The sequence below is a fragment of the Somniosus microcephalus genome, chromosome 6, assembly GCF_052327205.1.
Source record: "Somniosus microcephalus isolate GS21.2 chromosome 6, FLI_Smic_1.0, whole genome shotgun sequence".
In the NCBI taxonomy this organism is placed as follows: domain Eukaryota; kingdom Metazoa; phylum Chordata; class Chondrichthyes; order Squaliformes; family Somniosidae; genus Somniosus; species Somniosus microcephalus.
In genome coordinates this window covers 31,584,386-31,603,222 of record NC_140992.1, presented here as the reverse complement: position 1 = coordinate 31,603,222, position 18,837 = coordinate 31,584,386, and the positions used below count along the sequence as shown (strand labels likewise).

General features: G+C 43.0%; 1 protein-coding gene across 9 annotated transcripts in view; it reads left to right on the top strand.

The window, feature by feature from the left end:
* Nucleotides 1-18,837, top strand: part of agfg1a (ArfGAP with FG repeats 1a) — a 100,560-nt gene that overhangs the window by 38,195 nt on the left and 43,528 nt on the right. For all 9 annotated transcript variants that reach the window (XM_085989946.1, XM_085989942.1, XM_085989945.1 and 6 more), the window contains 2 exons: nucleotides 7,837-7,999; nucleotides 11,836-11,986. In XM_085989946.1, the coding sequence (XP_085846072.1) occupies nucleotides 7,837-7,999; nucleotides 11,836-11,986 (314 nt within the window). The remainder of the gene's footprint in view (nucleotides 1-7,836; nucleotides 8,000-11,835; nucleotides 11,987-18,837) is intronic.

The window sequence follows — 18,837 nt, the reverse complement described above, 5'->3', positions numbered from 1 at the left end:
ATCATGATGTTGGTTTTCTTTAGATTTACTGTCAGGGCCCAATTTTGGCAGTATTTGTCGAGTAGGTCTAAATGTTGCTGTAATCCCTGTTCTGTGGGAGACAGCAGAACCAGGTCGTCCGCATAGAACAGGGACCTCACTTCCTCATCCAGGAGACAGAGACCCGGTGACTCGCTTTGCTCCAGCTTGTCTGCTAACTCATTTATGTATATGTTGAACAGGGTCGGACTCAAATTGCAACCCTGCCGGACGCCTCTTCTCTGGGTGAAGAAACCAGTGCGTTTGTCTCCAATTTTGACCCCGCATTTATTTTTCAGATACATCGATTTAATAAGGTCATAGACTTTGCCCCCTATTCCACACTGAAGAAGTTTGTAATAGAGCCCTTCGTGCCAAATAGAGTCAAAAGCTTTCTTGAAGTCAATGAAACAAGCAAATATTTTCTCATTTTTTGTTTGGTGTATATGTTTTTCAATGAGAGTGTGAAGGGTATAGATATGGTCGGTGGTGCGGTGTTTTGGAAGAAAGCCTATTTGATTTTTTCTAAGGATATTATGTTTATTAAGAAAATCCAGTAATCTGCTATTTGGAATACTGCAGAATAACTTCCCTAGACAACTGTTGACACAGATGCCACGGTAGTTGTTTGGGTCTGATTTGTTTCCACTTTTATATATGGGAGAGATGAGTCCTTGGCACCAGATATCGGGAAAACAGCCCGAACGTAATATGATGTTGAATAACTTGAGTACAGCACCCTGCATCTCCATAGTGCTGAACTTGAGCATTTCATTTTTGATGTTGTCTGGACCACAGGCTTTCTTTAGGTGGAGAGATTTTGTTTTTGTGGCCAGTTCTTTCCAAGTGATTGGGGAGTCCAGAGGGTTTTGGTTGTCTTTAATTGTTGCTTCTAATGTGTGGAGTTTTTCTGTGACATGATGTTGACTTGAGTTTGATTCGTTTACTGGGATGTCTTTGTAGAGGTTTTCAAAATGTGTTCTCCAGATGTCACCATCTTGGATTGGTAATGCTTGTAATTGAGTTGTACTCAGGTTATTCCACATATCCCAGAATTGATTTTGATTAATGGAGTTTTCAATTTCTTCAAGTCTTTTGTGGGTATAGTTTTGTGTTTTGTTCCTAATGGTGTGTTTATATCTTTTGAGGGTCTCATTGTATCTAATACGCAGGTCTGGGTTGTTTGGTTGGCGATGCTTTTGGTTTGATATTTTTCTCAGGTCTTTTCTGGCATTTTTGCATTCGTGATCAAACCATTTCTCATTTTTTTGTCTTTTGTAACGTTTCCTCTTCTGTTTCACAAGGTCGGCTTTTACAGCTGCCTCATGGAAGATCATATTTATATCGTCTATAGCCATGTTTACACCATCTCTGGTGATCTCATATAGATTTTCTTTAAATTTTGATATTTTACTTGTGAGATCAGGTGAATTTAGTGCTGTGATGAATTTATCTCCACTGTCTGGGGCCCATCTGTATGTCTGGTTTAGTTTATGGAGCTTACTGGGTTCCTTTTTTGTGTCTGTAGTTTGGGCAGAAAGTTTAAGGTACACATTTATTTGGTTATGGTCTGAGAGGGGGGATTGCTGCCTGACTCTGACTCTCTCTGTCTCTCTCTGTGTCTCTCTCTCTGTCTCTCTCTCTGTCTCTCTCTCTGTCTGGCTATACAATCAAAAGTTATACAGGGTACCTACACATATGTTATATATCAAAAGAAAGCTTATCATTGGGGGACTCTCGTAGGCATATTTACTTTTTGGTCGGACAAAAATTGTTTGGACAGTATACAAAAAACGTTCAAAAATCCACTCATTAGCGGTTGACCAATCCTACCTCTCATTAGCGTTGAGTGACGTGCTGCTTGACCAATCCTACAGTTCACTCACCTGATGGTTGACCAATCAGTGCGTCACGGGCGGGTCCTAATCTTCCAGTCTCCCTAAACTTCGCCGCCATTTTTTCCATCCCCACAGGGACAGCAGCAGCAAAAGAAACCCCCACATTGCGGCTCCCGATCCCGCTCCCGCCCCGCCGGAGCGACCGGTAAGTTGGGCTCACTCGGGCCGTGCCTCGCAACCACTCGGCCCGACACACACAGCGGTCGGGGGAGCGGCAGCGGCCGGCCATCAGCCGTGCGATCCACGGGGGAGCTCAGCTCGGGTCCGTCTCGGCCCGACAGCCTGGCCATGCCTCAAGCGCTAGGCCCCGCACGGCCGCTATCACAACGGCACTGGGCCTCAGTGGCTAGGCAGGGAGAGGGGGAGGGAGGGACAGGACAGCACAGGCAGAGGGGGAGAGGGAGAGAGAGGGGGGACAGACAGGGGCAGGGAGACCGCGGGTCCAAAATTGCCCTGGCAACGCCGGGCACCCCTGCTAGTTATATATGTGAAGAGAAAAAGATTGGTGAAGTCAAGCGTAGGTCCCTTGCAGTCAGAATCAGGGGAATTTATAATGGGGAACAAAGAAATGGCAGACCAATTAAATACATATTTTGGTTCTGTCTTCACAAAGGAGGACACAAATAACCTCCCAGAGATGTCGGGGAACATAGGGTCTGATGAAAGGGAGGAACTGAAAGAAATCAGTATTTGTAGGGAAATGGTGTTAGGGAAATTGATGGGATTGAAGGCCGATAAATCCCCAGGGCCTGATAATCTACATCCTAGGGTACTTAAGGAAGTGGCCCTAGAAATAGTTGATGCTTTGCTGATCATCTTCCAGCATTCGGTGGAATCTGGAACAGTACCCATGGATTGGAGGGTAGCTAATGTTACCCCACTATTCAAAAAAGGTGGTAGAGAGAAAATGGGGAAGTGGGGAAAATGCTAGAGTCCATTATAAAAGATGTAATAGCAGAGCACTTGGAAAACTGACCGGATCGGACAAAGTCAACATGGATTTACAAAAGGTAAATCGTGCTTGACTAATTACTGGAATTTTTTGAGGATGTACAGAAAACTTTGTGTTATCCGGAGGCTAAATGTCCGGCAAGCTCGAGCCACCGGCAAAAATCAGGAGCCGTTTTGTTAAGTTTTTTTTCTTCTCGTGGCTTTTTTTTCCCAACAGGCTCTGCAAAGTCTCTGTAGCTTAGCAACAGCTTCAGAGAGACGCTTCCAAGGTACGGGCCGACTGTTTAGAAGCTGTTGCTAAGCAACAGTGTTTGTTGTCAGATACGGAGATGAAAAGCTCCGTATGCTTCAACATTAACGCTGGTGTGTCCGGCAGTTTTGAGGGAACGGCAACAGCTCGGTCCCGTCGGTGCCGGATAGCACAAAGTTTCCTGTAACTGGTAAAATAGATAAGGGAGAAGCAGTGGATGTGGTGTATTTGGACTTTCAGAAGGCTTTCGATAAGGTCCCGCATAAGAGATTAGCGTGTAAAGTTAAGGCACATGGGATTGGGGACAAGGTATTGACTTGGATAGAGAACTGGTTGGCAGACAGAAAACAAAAAGTTGGAATAAACGGGTCTTTTTCTGAGTGGCAGGCAGTGACTAGTGGGGTACCGCAGGGATCAGTCCTTGGGCCCCAGCTATTCACAAATATATATTAATGATCTAGACGAGGGAACTAGATGTAATATCTCCAAATTTGCAGATGACACAAAGCTGGGTGGGCGTGTGTGCTGTGAGGAGGATGCCGAGAAACTCCAGGATGATTTGGACAGGTTGGGTGATTGGGCAAAAGCATGGCAGATGCAATATAACGTGGATAAATGCGAGGTTATCCACATTGGTGTCAAAAACAGGAAGGCAGATTATTATCTGAATGGCAATAGATTGGGAGATGGGGAAGTGCAACGAGACCTGGGTGTCCTTGTGCACCAGTCGCTGAAGGTAAGCATGCAGGTGCAGCAGGCGGTTAAGAAGGCAAATGGCATGTTGGCCTTCGTAGCGAGAGGGTTTGAGTACAGGAACAAGGATGTCTTGCTGCAGTTATACAGGGCCTTGGTGAGACCACATCTGGAGTATTGTGTGCAGTTTTGGTCGCCTTATCTGAGGAAGGATGTTCTTGCCATGGAAGGAGTTCAGCGAAGATTCACCAGGCTGATACCTGGGATGGCAGGAATGACGTATGAGGAGAGATTGGGTCGATTGGGCTTGTACTCGCTGGAGTTTAGAAGAATGAGAGGGGATCTCATTGAAACTTATAAAATTCTGACAGGACTGGACAGACTAGATGCAGGAAGGATGTTCCCGATGGTCGGGGAGTCCAGAACCAGGGGTCATAGTCTAAGGATAAGGGGTAGGCCATTTACATAGAAACATAGAAGATGGGAGCAGGAGTAGGCCATTCGGCCCTTCGAGCCTGCTCCGCCATTCAACGCGATCATGGCTGATCATCCAAACCCTAGCACCCGGTCCCTACACCGACAGCCATCCCACACAAGCCCTATCCCCGTAACCCCACGTAGTTAATCCCCCCTAACACTAAGGGCCAATTTTTGTCATGGCCAATCAACCTAACCCGCACATCTTTGGACTGTGGGAGGAAACCGGAGCACCCGGAGAAAACCCACGCAAACACGGGGAGAATGTGCAAACTCCACACAGACAGTCACCCGAGGCCAGATTTGAACCCGGGTCCCTGGCGCTGTGAGGCAACAGTGCTAACCACTATGCCACCGTGCTGCCCAGACACGGTGGCATAGTGGTTAGCACTGTGGACAGAAATGAGGAGGAATTTCTTCACCCAGAGAGTGGTGAACCTGTGGAATTCTCTACCACAGAAGGCAATAGAGGCCAATACATTAAATATATTCAAGAAGGAGTTGGATATATTTCTTAAGGCTAAAGGGATCAAGGGATATGGGGAGAAGGCAGGGACCGGGTACTGAATTTGGATGATCAGCCATGATCGCATTGAATGGCGGAGCAGGCTCGAGGGGCCAAATGGCCTACTCCTGCTCCTATCTTCTATGTTTCAAAACTGTACGCAGTACTCAAGGTGTGGTCTCAGCAATACCCTGTACAGTTGTTGCAGGACTTCCCTGCTTTTATACTCCAACCCCCTTGAAATAAAGTCCAACATTTCACTTGCCTTTTTGATTACTTGGTGTACCTGCATGCTAACTTTTTGTGTTTCATGCACAAGGACCCCCAGGTCCCTCTGAACTGTAGCATTTTGTAATCTCTCTCCATTTAAATAATAATTTGCTTTTTTATTTTTCCTGCCAAAGTGTATAACCTCGCACTTTCCCACATTATACTCCATCTGCCAAATGTTTGCCCACTCACTTAGCCTGTCTATATCCCTTTGCAGGTTCTTTGAGTCCTCTGCACAACTTGCTTGCCAACCCATCTTTGTATCATCCACAAACTTGGCTACATTATACTCGGTCCCTTCATCCAAGTCATTAATGTAGATTGTAAATAGTTGAGGCCCTAGCACCGATCCCTGTGGCACCCCACTAGCTACCGTTTGCCAACCGGAAAATTACCCATTTATCCCGACTCTCTGCTTTCTGTTAGCCAATTCTCTATCCATGCTAATATATTACCCCCAATTCCGTGAGCTCTTATCTTATGCAGTAACCTTTTATGTGGCACCTTATCGAATGCCTTCTGGAAATCCAAATACACCACATCCACTGGTTCACCTTTGTCCACCCTGCTCGTTACCTCCTCAGAACTCCAGCAAGTTTATTCAACATGATTTCCCTTTCATAAAACCATGCTGACTCTGCTTGACTGCATTATGATTTTCCAAATGCCCTGCTGCTGCTTCCTTAATGAAGGACTCCAGCATTTTCCCACTGACAGATGTTAGGCTAACTGGTCTATAGTTTCCTGCTTTCTGTCTCCCTCCTTTCTTAAATAGGGGTGTTACATTAGTGGTTTTCCAATCCGCTGGGACCTCTCCAGAGTCCAGGGAATTTTGGTATATTGCAACCAATACATCCACTATCTCTGTAGCCATTTCTTTTAAGACCCTGGGATGCAGGCCATCTGTTCCAGGGGACTTGTCATCTTTTAGTCCCATTATTTTACCAAGTACTATTTCCTTAGTGATAGTGATTGTTTTTAGTTCCCCCTACCTGTGGCCCCTTGATTATCCATTATTGGGATGTTGTTAGTGTTTTCTACCGTGAAGACAGATACAAAATATTTGTTCAGAGTCTTTGCAATTTCCCCGTTCCCCATTATTAATTCCTCAGTCTCATCCTCTAAGGGACCAACATTTACTTTAGCTACCCTCTTCCTTTTTATATACCTGTAGAAGCTCTTACTATCTGTTTTAATGTTTCTTGCCAGTTTACTCTCATAATTCATCTTCACTCTCTTTATTTTTTTTTTAGTCACCCTTTTTGCTGGTTTTTAAAAATTTCCCAATCCTCTGGTCTCCCACCAATCTTGGCAATATTGTATGCCTTAGTTTTCAATTTGATACCATCCTTTACTTCCTTAGTTAGCCACGGATGGTACTCCCTTCTCTTAAAATCTTTCTTTCTCACTGGAATATATTTTTGTTGAGAGTTATGAAATATCTCCTTAAATGTCTGCCACTGCATTTCAACTGTCTTACCTTTTAATTTATTTTTCAGTCCACTTTAGCCAGTTCTGCCCTCATGCCACTGTAGTTGCCTTTGTTTAAGATCAGGACACTGGTTTGAGATGCAACTTTCTCACCCTCCAACTGAATTTGAAATTCAACCATGCTATGATCACTCTTTCCTCGAGGGTCCTTTACTATGAGATCATTTATTAATTCTGTCTCATTACATAGTACCAGAGCCAAGATAGCCTGCTCCCTGGTTGGTTCCATTACATACTGTTCTAGGAAACCATCCCAGATGCACTCTATGAACTCCTCCTCAAGGCTACCATGGCCAATTTGATTTGTCCAATCAATATGAATTAGAACTAAAGATAGTAGAATTTTAAACTTAAGTGAGTTGCGCCCATAACCACTTCATTTTGGAGTATCTGCAATCTTTTATGCTGGTTCAAAAGTCCATTAGCCCGAAGCCCACAAAACTGGCTCTGCCCTCAGGTTGAAATGACGAGTTTTTCGCTGATTGCGCCCATTCGTGGGTGTTCATCACATTGCACCCAGATTCCTGGGCACACAGGCACCCGTGGTCATGTGAATCCAACATTATGCACATGTACCTTCAGTGAACAGCAGTCATTTGGATCCGGACCCAGGTTTGTTTCTCCTGCTGCTGCTGCAATTACTTTAAGTTAGTCTAAATTCAGTTAATTACAGCAGAGCAGGATATACCTGTGTGGCCTCAATTGACTGCTGGTCACAGGTCTTATGTGCCAAGGGTAGATCAAAGCAGTCAGTCGAAGCGAATTAAAAGTAAGGCCAAGAGCATTAAATCAGTCAGTTGAAGAATGGCTCATTTCCTGACAATCCCACTTCTCTTTGATGCTGGAGAATGTCCTGTTACAGCCATGCTTACGCTGCTGATTCGTGGGCGATTTTGCACTCGGCCTTATGCTAATGAGTTTGCGGGGAAGCTTGAGCGTAACTTCAACGCGGCAAAACCGGCGCGTTCTGGGTGCCTTTTGCCGATTGTGCACCCTAACGGAAATTCCACGCTCCCATGTACTCGCACGGCAACTGCAATCTCTAGGTTACTTTAGCAACTTAGGGCACTGTAGTCACCAGAAGTGAAAATTACAGAGTCTCACTAGTTAATGGGTGGCATCAGTGTTGCATTGGTACAGCTCTGAGTTACTTGGAGGCACTGATGTTCCTTTGATAGAATATCGGTCTCAGTCTATCAGTGTAACTCTGTTTTAATGAGCAGCACTATTTTGGTTTGTTTCTTGGTGCAGCATGATTCATTTTGTGCCTTCTTTTCCCCTAGGTTTGTGCCGGCAGAACGGGCCTGGGCAGTGGCAGCAGCCCATGCTTCTATTTCAGGTTCCTCTGCTAGCAGTGCAAGTAGCACTCCTGAAGTAAAACCACTAAAGTCACTCCTCTACGAAACCACACCAGCACTGCCTTTGAGCAAAGGAACACCAACCCAAGTGAGTGAAGAAAGACTTCTATTTAAATAGACCCTTATCATGTTTCTCAAATATCTGAATTACTTTCAATGGACAGTCTGTAGTTATACAAGCAAAATGTGACAGCAAGATCCCCAAAAAAGTAATAAGAAAATTTACCAGTTAATCGTTTTATGTTGGCTGCGGAAGGAATGTAAACCAGAACCCGCTGCTGTCTTTCAAATATACCTAGGGAGGGAAAGTTTCCGCTTGGATGTAATCGGCAATTTGGGTGCAAATTGCGCTCGAAATTGCACTAGATTTCCCAAGTGAAGTTATGGTTCAAGTTTCTGCTCAAACTCACTTGCATAATCACAAACTTAAGATCTTCCATGAACCAGTGCAATCAGGCAGCGTTCTGGAACATAATTGTTTATTTTTTCGCTCTTGCATTTAAAAAAAAATTCTTGATGTATTTGAGTGGTAACCTGGTGCAGTTTTATTAATACAGCTGAAATTGGGTTTATCACAAAAAATAAGCATTTTTAATGAGTGTCTAGTCCACCACCTGTAAGTAACCTGATTTTAAATAACTGAAAATGGCATTAAAACTATACAGAACCATTTACTAGTTTTATTGGTGTACACTAGTCCGTTTCTTAATAAATTCAATATTAATATTTAAAATTCGATCTGGGGTGGGGCCAGTTTGGTGGACATGGACCTCATGACTTCAGGGCCCGCTTCAAAGCCAGCGTAAAAGATCACGCAAACACGATTTGCGCTGGACATAACTTGCACTTAAAACTCCTTACGATGGTTTGGCCGATTTCGGGTGAATTCAACCTAGCGGAAACTCTACCCCTGGATCTTTAACGTCTATTGAACAGGCAAGCAGGACCTCAGTTTAACATCTAATATAAGGGGTGGCACCTCCAACAATGCAGTACCTCTCAGTATTGTACTGGAGTGCCAGCCTGGATTACATGGTCTCCTTATTTAAGGAAGGATATACTTGCATTGGAGGCAGTTCAGAGACGATTCACACGGTTGATTCCTGAGATGAGGGGGTTGACTTATGAAGAAAGGTTGAGCAGGTTGGGCCTATACTCATTGGAATTTAGAAGAATGAGGGGTGATCTTATTGAAACATATAAGATACTGAGGGGGCTCGACAAGGTAGATGCAGAGAGGATGTTTCCCCTCATGGGGAAATCTAGAATTCGGCATAGTTTCAGAATAAAGGGTCGCCCTTTTAGAACTGAGATGAGGAGGAATTTCTTCTGAGGGTCATAAATCTGTGGAATTCTCTGCCCCAGAGAGCTGTGGAGGCTGGGTCATTAAATACATTTAAGGTAGAGATAGACAGATTTTTGCAAGATAAGGGAGTGAAGGGTTATGGGGAGTGGGCAGGGAAGTGGCTTTGAGCCCAAGATCAGCCATGATCTTATTGAATGGTGGAGCAGGCTCGAGTGGCCAAGTGGCCTATTCCTGCTCCTATTTCTTATGTTCTTATAACTCCTGGAGTGGAGCTTGAATGCACAACTATCTGACTTAGAAACTGAGCCAAATTGACACTTAAACTACAATCCACCATATCTCAACAATGGTCTAATTTCAGAATCTGCTGACATGTTGAATTACTGTAGCACATAATGTTACAAATTATGTTTATACATAGTTCCTTTATCAGAAATGACTTGCATTGTGTTTACAGTTGCTGTAAGCGAACAGTTAATTTCTGTTGGTGATAGTTTACACCCCCACCCACACACTTGTTCTCAAGTCTCTTACATTTAATACAAAAGCAAAATACTGGAAATCTGAAATAAAAACAAAATGCTGGAACTACTCAGCAGATCAAGCAGAGAGAAACCGTTAACGTTTCTGGTCGATGACCTTTCATCAGAACCTATAAGGTGGCACCTCCAACAACGCAGTACCTCTCAGTACTGTACTGAAGTGTCAGCCTGGATTACATGGTCAACTCCTGGAGCTTGAACCCACAACTTTCCAGTTCTGTTGAAAGGTCATCGACCTGAAACGTTAACTCTGTTTCTCTCTGTACAGATGCTGCCTGACCTGCTGAGTATTTTTTCAGCATTTTCTGTTTTTATCTCTTCACCTTTAATAGTGGTTAGGTGGTGCATGAAGTGGCTCTAGGTAACTCTGCCTCCAGGTACACAGTCAAATGGAAAGCCTTGTCTCTGTACTGACATCAGTAACTTATGTTCTTGTGATGCAGAAAGTTGGCGCCGTCTAATGTTTTTAAAAAAAAAAAAAATAAAAAAAAAAAAAAAATTGTCTTGTTAAATGAGTAATTATGGCACTTGCATTGTGCAGGTATGGCTTATAAACAGAATTGTGATTTGCACATTGCCTCTGACCAGTGTTGGAGGTGGCTTATTAACTAACACTGAGTTGGTCTCCCTTCATGCGAGAGAAAAGACAGAACAGAAAAAGATCGAGAGAATAGAAAACAAAACTATATGGGAACAGAAAGTATCATAGAAACTCAGAAATTGGACAGTTCAAAGCTAATTATAAAGACAAAGAAAGTACAATTTTGCCCACGGTTTGTTACGGAATTTCCTTTGTTGCTCTTTTTAACGCAAGTCATATATAACCTGTTTCAGTCTTTCAGACTGTGCTGGTAGGTTACACTGGGTTCATTTGCAAAACAGTTATTGTGCAAGTGATTCTGATGCGGCCTTGTTCAGAGTCAGAAGAAATGGTACGGGTTTTTTTTAAGCTGCGTTGTAATATACTGAGAGGTTTCAGTGCCAGCTGCAGAGGTAACAGCGTTCCACTGCAGTAAGTAAGAATGGCAGGTGTTACTGTTACATTATCCATTAATTTCAGTGGAATGTGGCATTATAGCGTTACTTATTAATTTCAATATACCAAGTGTCACAATTGTGACAAGCTCAAAATAAATTAATACATTCAATATATTAGTAGATAATTGTTTCACACCACTCAACACGATTTTTTAAAATTCAGCTAAAGTTAGGACCCCAGTTGATATTAACCAACATTTAGAATCTTTTATGCTAGGCTAGTCATACATTACTGAGTCCTTGTGTTACGTGTGACTGATCAGTATTGTCTGCCTGTGTGTGTAGATGGTGTAGAATCCACTGCACCATCTACTGATGTCATCTGTTGAGGCAAACTACTCCGAAGATGGACCTTATTAAAAGCCAACATGTATTCAATTAATAATGCTTCAAGTAAAAGTTGAACCATCTTGGCTCATATCAAGTGTATTAATTATTCATAATGTCAGAACAGTAGTTACAAACATATGAAAAGGATGACAAAGGGCTCATAAGTGCTCATTCAATCCATTAGACACTGCAACCACATCCATCACCTTCCCCAATTATTAACTACTGAGGGAAAACATCTCCCTGAAATTGTGGCTAATTTCTGGAAAAACTGGGAAATTAACCCAGCTCCAAGAGATCATGGTTACCCATGATATATCATTAAGTGAACTTAACTAACCCACACATTCCCAATATTGTTCCTCTAAGGTACTGGTTAAGTCTCCTCTTAAATTCCCTGGCCTCACCATCTCCCATATGAGACCCACATCTTGTGCTCTCTCTTCCTTCTTGACCCCCACCCCCCACACTACACAACTACCTCTCCTCAGCTCAATGCTCACTGACATTGTCAATGGTTCCTTTCCCTCAGGCTCCACCCTCTGCCCTTCACAACTGTAACATCACCATGCTGCCCCTCAGTCCCTCCAACTAACACCCTATCATCCTCCGTGCCATCGCTCACTAAAACAAGAAATATGGATAGTGGCACATCCTGTTGGTGCACGAGTGAAATAAAGCTAAATTTATGATTACATGTTCTTGAAGTCCCCAGTGGTGAGTCGCTCTCAAGGATCTCAACAGGAGAAGAAAGTGGCTCCATTTGACCTCCTTACTGACCTTGGAGGGGATGTTTTCGCTGCTCCTCAGTCTGCACCTCCATACTTCGCAAACTTTGCACATTTTAACAGTCACGCAGGTAAGACGGTGTCCTCTCTTTATCCCCTTGTGCTCTTGGCATTTATTGGTATTGAGTGTTCACAAACAGAAAAATTTGGACTTTGGGAAAACTGCGTCATGATTGTTTCTAAATGATTCTGCTTTGGAAAAATAAACACATCCTGTTTCATAACCATAACCATATTGGCAATTAATATAATTGAAGTGAATACTTAATTACACATAATTATAGTTCAAATTATGTATATAATTTTGTAAATGATATCTGAAGATAACGTGAGCTAGCATGGAGCTCAAGTTGGAGCATTCAATTTGAATCTCTTTGCTCAGGAGTGAGACTTTTTAAAGGTATAGGTCTCGCCAAAGCACTCCTTGTTCATAGGGCAGCTGGGTGTCCTGTTCTCCGCAGTGTTGTTTGGAAGCCATTTGCTGGCGAATACTCGAGTAGCTTACATCGAGTTACATAGAGTCTACAGCACAAAAACAGGCCACACGAGCCTCCTCCCATCCCTCTTCATCTAACCCTATCAGCATATCCTTCTATTCCTTTCTCCCTCATGTGCTTATCCAGCTTCCCCTTAAATGCATCTATGCTATTTGCCTCAACTACTCCTTGTGGTAGCGAGTTCCACATTCTTGACACTCTTTGGGTAAAGAAGTTTCTCCTGAATTCCCTATTGGAATTATTAGTGACTATCTTATATTTATGGCCTCCAGTTTTGGGGTCTCCAACAAACCCGATCAAACCCTTTCATTATCTTAATGACCTCTATCAGCTCACTCCTCAGCTTTCTCTTTTCTAGAGAAAAGAGCCCCAGTCTATTCAGTCTTTTCTGATAGTTATAACCACTCAGTTCTGGTATCGTCCTTGTGAATCTTTTTTGCACCTTCTCCAATGCCTCTATATCCATTTCATAATATGGAGACCAGAACTGTGCACAGTATTCCAAGAGTTTAACATGACTTCCCTGCTTTTCAATTCTATCCCTCTAGAAATAAACCTCAGTGCTTGGTTTGCTTTTTTTTCTGGCCTTATTAACCTGTGTCGCTACTTTTAGTGATTTGTGTATCTGTACCCCTAGATCCCTTTGCTTCTCTACCCCATTTAGACTTATTATCCAAGCAGTATGTGGCCTCCTTATTCCTCCTACCAAAATGCACCACCTCACACTTAACTATATTGAAATTCATTTGCCAATTAAATGCCCGTTCTGCAAGTTTATTAATGGCCCAGAAATTGGTGTCGGGGGCTTCCCGCGGGTGCAAGCCCCTGACCTACACTTACATAGCGCGCCGACAGCTGAAGCCTGGCCCTGCGTGGATTTCCTGTCAGTGGCCCGGTTCAGCTCCCGGCGCGCTGTGCTTGCGTGATCCAGTGGCGTAGTTAGTGCGATGAGCCGGCTGGGATCACGTGAGCACTGGGCAACCAATCGGAGGTTGCAAAAGTTCATTCATGAGTTTGATAGTAAGAACTGTCAAACTCATGAAAACTCCGGGCACCCAAAACAGTACTTAAACTTCAAATAAAAGTTAAGAAAACATCCCACTAATTAAATGAACTATTAATAACTGTAAAAAACTAATTTAAACAATTATTCAAATTTTTGAAAAAATAATTTTTTAACAAATCGGGTCTAAAAATACTTAACTTACTGTAAAGTCTTTAAAAATAATAAACCTGTGGAAAAAAATGTCTAACTTTAATTAATAGACTACTTACCTTTTAAAACTAAGTACTTACGTCTGCTTTTTTCTCGCGTAAAAACTGGAGGCCTTATCGCACGGGCAACCCTGTTTTTAAAAAAAAAAAAAAAGAATTTCAGCGCGCACGCGCAGACTCCTGCGCGCACGCGTTCGACCTCTGAACCCCTTGGTTCAGAGGATCGGAAATGCCGGTTTCCCGCGCATGCGCTGTGCATGCAAAAAAAACGGCAATTCCATCGGTCCCACGCGTGAGTACACGGTGCTTACTCACGCGTTGGGACCCGAATTACTGGCCATTGTCTTGTATTTTGTTGCATTCTAGAAACATAGAAAAATAGGAGCATCAATATGATCATGGCTGATCCTCTATCTCAGTACCATATTCCTACGCTCTCCCCATACCCCTTGACTCCTTTTGCGTCTAGAAATCTATCTATCTATATCTTAAATATATTCAGTGACTTGGCCTCCAAAGCCTTCTGTGGTAGAGAATTCCACAGGTTCACCACCCTCTGAGTGAAGAAATTTCTCTTATCTCAGTCCTAAATGTCCTACCCCGTATCCTGAGACTGTGACCCGTCGTTCTAGAGCCCCCCAGCCAGGGGAAACATCCTCCCTGCATCCAGTCTGTCTAACCCTATCAGAATTTTATACGTTTCAATGAGATCCCCTCTCATTCTTCTAAACTCTAGTGAATACAGGCCTAGTCGACCCAATCTCTCCTCATACGACAGTCCTGCCATCCCAGGAATCAGTCTGGTGAACCTTGGCTGCACTCCCTCTATGGCAAGTATATCCTTTCTTAGGTAAGGAGACCAAAACTGCACACAGTACTCCAGGTGTGGTCTCACCAAGGCCCTGTATAACTGTAGTAAGACATCCTTGCTCCTGTACTCAAATCCTCTTGCAATGAAGGCCAACATACCATTTGCCTTCCTAACTGCTCGCTGCACCTGAATGTTTGCTTTCAGTGACTGGTGTACAAGGACACCCAGGTCCCTTTGTACATCAGCATTTCCCAATCTATCACCATTTAAATAATACTCTGCCTTTCTGTTTTTCCTACCGAAGTGGATAACTTCACATTTATCCACATTATACTGCATCTGCCATGTATTTGCCCACTCACTCAACTTGTCTAAATCGTCTTGAAGCCTCTTTGCATCCTCCTCACAACTCACAATCTCACCTAGTTTCGTGTCGTCAGCAAACTTGGAAATATCACATTTGGTTCCCTCATCCAAATCATTGATATATATTGTGAATAGCTGGGGCCCAAGCACTGATCCCTGCAGTACCCCACTAGTCACCGCCTGCCACCCCGAAAAAGACCCTTTCCTGTCTGTTAACCAATTTTCAATCCATGCCAGTATATTGCCCCCAATCCCATGTGCTTTAATTTTGCACACAAACCTCTTATGTGGGACTTTATCAAAGGCCTTCTGAAAATCCAAATACACCACATCCACTGGTTCTCCCTTATCTATTCTACCAGTTATATCCTCAAAAAACTCCAGTGGGTTTGCCAAACACGATTTCCCTTTCATAAATCCATGTTGACTTTGTCTAATCCCATTGATATTTTCTAAGTGTCCTGTTATCACATCCTTTATAATAGACTCGAGCATTTTCCCTACTACTGATGTTAGGCTAACCGGTCTGTAGTTCCCTGTTTTCTCTCTCCCTTTATTAAATAGTGGGGTTACATTTGCCACCCTCCAATCTGCAGGAACTGTTCCAAAATCTATAGAATATTGGAAGATGACAACCAATACATCCACTATGGCTACCTCTTTTAGTACTGTGGGATGCGGATTATCAGGCCCTGGGGATTTATCGGCTTTCAGTCCCATTGTTTTCTCCAGCACACTTTTTTTTACTAATACTAATTTCCTTTAATTCCTCCTTCTCACTAGACCCTTGGTTCCTTAGCATTTCTGGAAAGTTATTTGTGTCCTCTTCCGTGAAGACAGAACCAAAGTATTTGTTTAATTACTCTGCCATTTCCTTGTTCCCCTTTATAAGTTCTCCCGTTTCTGACTGTAAGGGACCTACATTTGTCTTCACTAATCTTTTTCTTTTTGCATACTTGTAGAAACTTTTACAGTCCACTTTTATGTTCCTTCCAAGTTTACTCTCGTACTCTATTTTTCCCCTCTTAATCAATCTCTTGGTCCTTTTTTGCTGAACTCTAAACTGCTCCCAATCCTCAGGCTTGCTACTTTTTCTGGCAACTTTATATGACTCCTCTTTGGATCTAATACTATCCTTAATTTCTTTTGTTAGCCATGGTTGGGCCGCTTTTCCTTTTGTGTTTTTGCACCAGAAAGGAATGTATAACTGTTGCAATTCATGCATTCGTTCCTTAAATGTTAGCCATTGCCTATCCACCATCATGCCTTTTAATGAAGCTCCCCAATCTATCATAGCCAACTCCCTCCTCATACTTTCGTAGTTTCCTTTGTTTAGATTTAGGACCCTAGTTTCGGATTGGACTACTTCACTTTCCATCTTAATGAAGAATTCTATCATGTTATGGTCACTCTTCCCTAAAGGACCCCGCACAACAAGATTATTAATTAACCCCTTCTCATTGCACAATACCCAATCTAGGATAGCCTGTTCCCTAGTTGGCTCCTCGATGTACTGGTCTAAAAAAGCATCTCGTACACACTCCAGGAATTCATCCCCCACAATTTGGTGTCGCCCACAAATTTAGAAATTGTATCTCCTTGAACTTGAGTGATAATCCATGTGCTCTGCATCTCCACACCGCATCAGTGCCTAAATTTCTACAAAGGATTATAGTGGCAACTCATTCTAGGACTCTGTGGTGCAGCTTGTTGATAGTCCATTGTACTGTGTTACTGCACTGCCTCATTTCTGATGCAAACTGAGGTCACAGATCCTGAATTGCTCATCAGGAACCACTTCACTTTTAGGCTGTCCTGAGTTTGTGATCAGAGATGAAGTGAAGCAATTATTCAGTGACCGCTTTGAATGGAACTCGGTTCAAAAGGATCATCTGGCTTTTGAAAAGGATTATAGTGTATAGGGAAGTGGTATCTCCCTTAAAATGAACCACTACAAACTGCTTTTTAAATACCAGGCTTTACTGGATTCCTTCTTGCATTTTAATGCTAGTTTTAAGTAATTAAAATGTAATTGTAGAACTCGGTTAGTGGTCTAAAATTAAATAGACAAACTGTCGCTTCACTTCAAAATATTAAACAATATATTTAAAGGGCTGATGGAGCTTTTAATACTGAGTGAGATAACTACTGATATGATGTGGTCTTGAGCTGAGATTTCACTGGTATGGGGGGCTGGTAATTTTAACCTAACTGAGTGGGGAACACACCGGATCGAGTGGAACAACGATTTTATACTCTTCCCTTTCTTCCCCCCCCCCCCCCCCGTCAATATTATTCTCCTTTGAAGTCAGTGGAGAGTAAAATCAGGTTTGGCAAATAGATAACAACAGAAAATGCTGGAAAAACTTGGCAGGCCAGGCAACATCCGTGGAGAGAAAATAGAGTCGACGTTTCGGGTCAAACCCTTTTTCAAAACTGGAAAGGAAATGAAATAGATAGAAAGGCAGGGCTGGGAGAGAACAAAAGAAGTGAAGAGACATTAAGAGGTATTCAAAACCAGACGAGATGGTGATAGGACTAGTGGAGACAAAAGACGGCTCTAGATTAGGTGTGAAATGCTCTGGCAGAATGGGAGACAGCTGCCATGTGGGAGAGAAAAAAAAAGGGGGGTGGGGGGGGGAAGGCCCAAAACAAAGATGTGGATAAAATATAAGCAAAAATGTAATAGGGGCCGAGGTTATGATCTGAAATTGTTGAACTCGATGTTGAGTCCGGAAGGCTGTAAAGTGCCTAATCAGAAGATGAGGTGCTGTTCCTCGAGTTTACGTTGAGCTTCCATGGAACAATGCAAGAGCCCGAGTACAGTGAGGTCTGAGTGGGAATGGGGCGGTGAATTAAAGTGACAGGCGACCGGAAGCTCAGGGTCCCCCTTACGGACTGAACGGAGGTGTTCCGCAAAGCGGTCACCCAATCTGCGTTTGGTCTCCCCAAATAGATAGCTTGTGTTAACAGTAGGAGTTCAGAGAGAGAGTACAATTATATGGTACAAAGGGAAATGAGAGTAATTCACGCTCCAGTTTGTATCATTAATGGAGAAAAGAAGTGTACCAGCAGTCCCGCTTTGTCTCTGATTCCAAAACTGGTTCACAATGCTGATCATATCACATTATGATGTTGTCAAATCACAGTGCTGAGTATTGCAGCAACATCTAATCTCCAGGAAACTGAAGTTACACCATACCAAGGGATTTCCACTAATGGCAGTGAAATCCTCAATTACTTGTGGTTTCACTTTGCAGTCATCAGATCTGTGGGTCCCCAACTCTTTACAATCTATATTAATGATTTGGAGGAGGGGACCGAGTGTAACATATCAAAGTTTGCAGATGATACAAAGATGGGAGGGAAAGTAGTGAGTGAGGAGGACATAAAAAACCTGCAAAGTGACATAGACAGGCTAAGTAAGTGGGCAGAGATTTGGCAGATGGAATACAATACTGGAAAGTGTGAGGTTATGCACTTTGGCAGGAAAAATCATAAAGCAAGTTATTATCTTAATGGCAAGAAACTGGAAAGTACTGTAGTACAAAGGGATCTGGGGGTCCTGGTGCACGAAACTCAAAAAGTTAGTATGCAGGTGCAGCAAGTGATCAAGAAGGCCAATGGAATGTTGGCTTTTATTGCTAGGGGGATAGAATATAAAAACAGGGAGGTATTGCTGCAGTTATACAAGGTATTGGTGAGACCGCACCTGGAATACTGCATACAGTTTTGGTGTCCATACTTAAGAAAAGACATACTTGCTCTCGAGTCAGTACAAAGAAGGTTCACTCAGTTAATCCCGGGGATGAGGGGGTGGTCATATGAGGAGAGGTTGAGTAGATTGGGACTCTACTCATTGGAGTTCAGAAGAATGAGAGGCGATCTTATTGAAACATATAAGATTGTGAAGGGGCTTGATCGGGTGGATGCGGTGAGGATGTTCCCAATGATGGGTGAAACTAGAACTAGGGGGCATCATCTTAGAATAAGGGGCTGCTCTTTCAAAACTGAGATGAGGAGAAACTTCTTC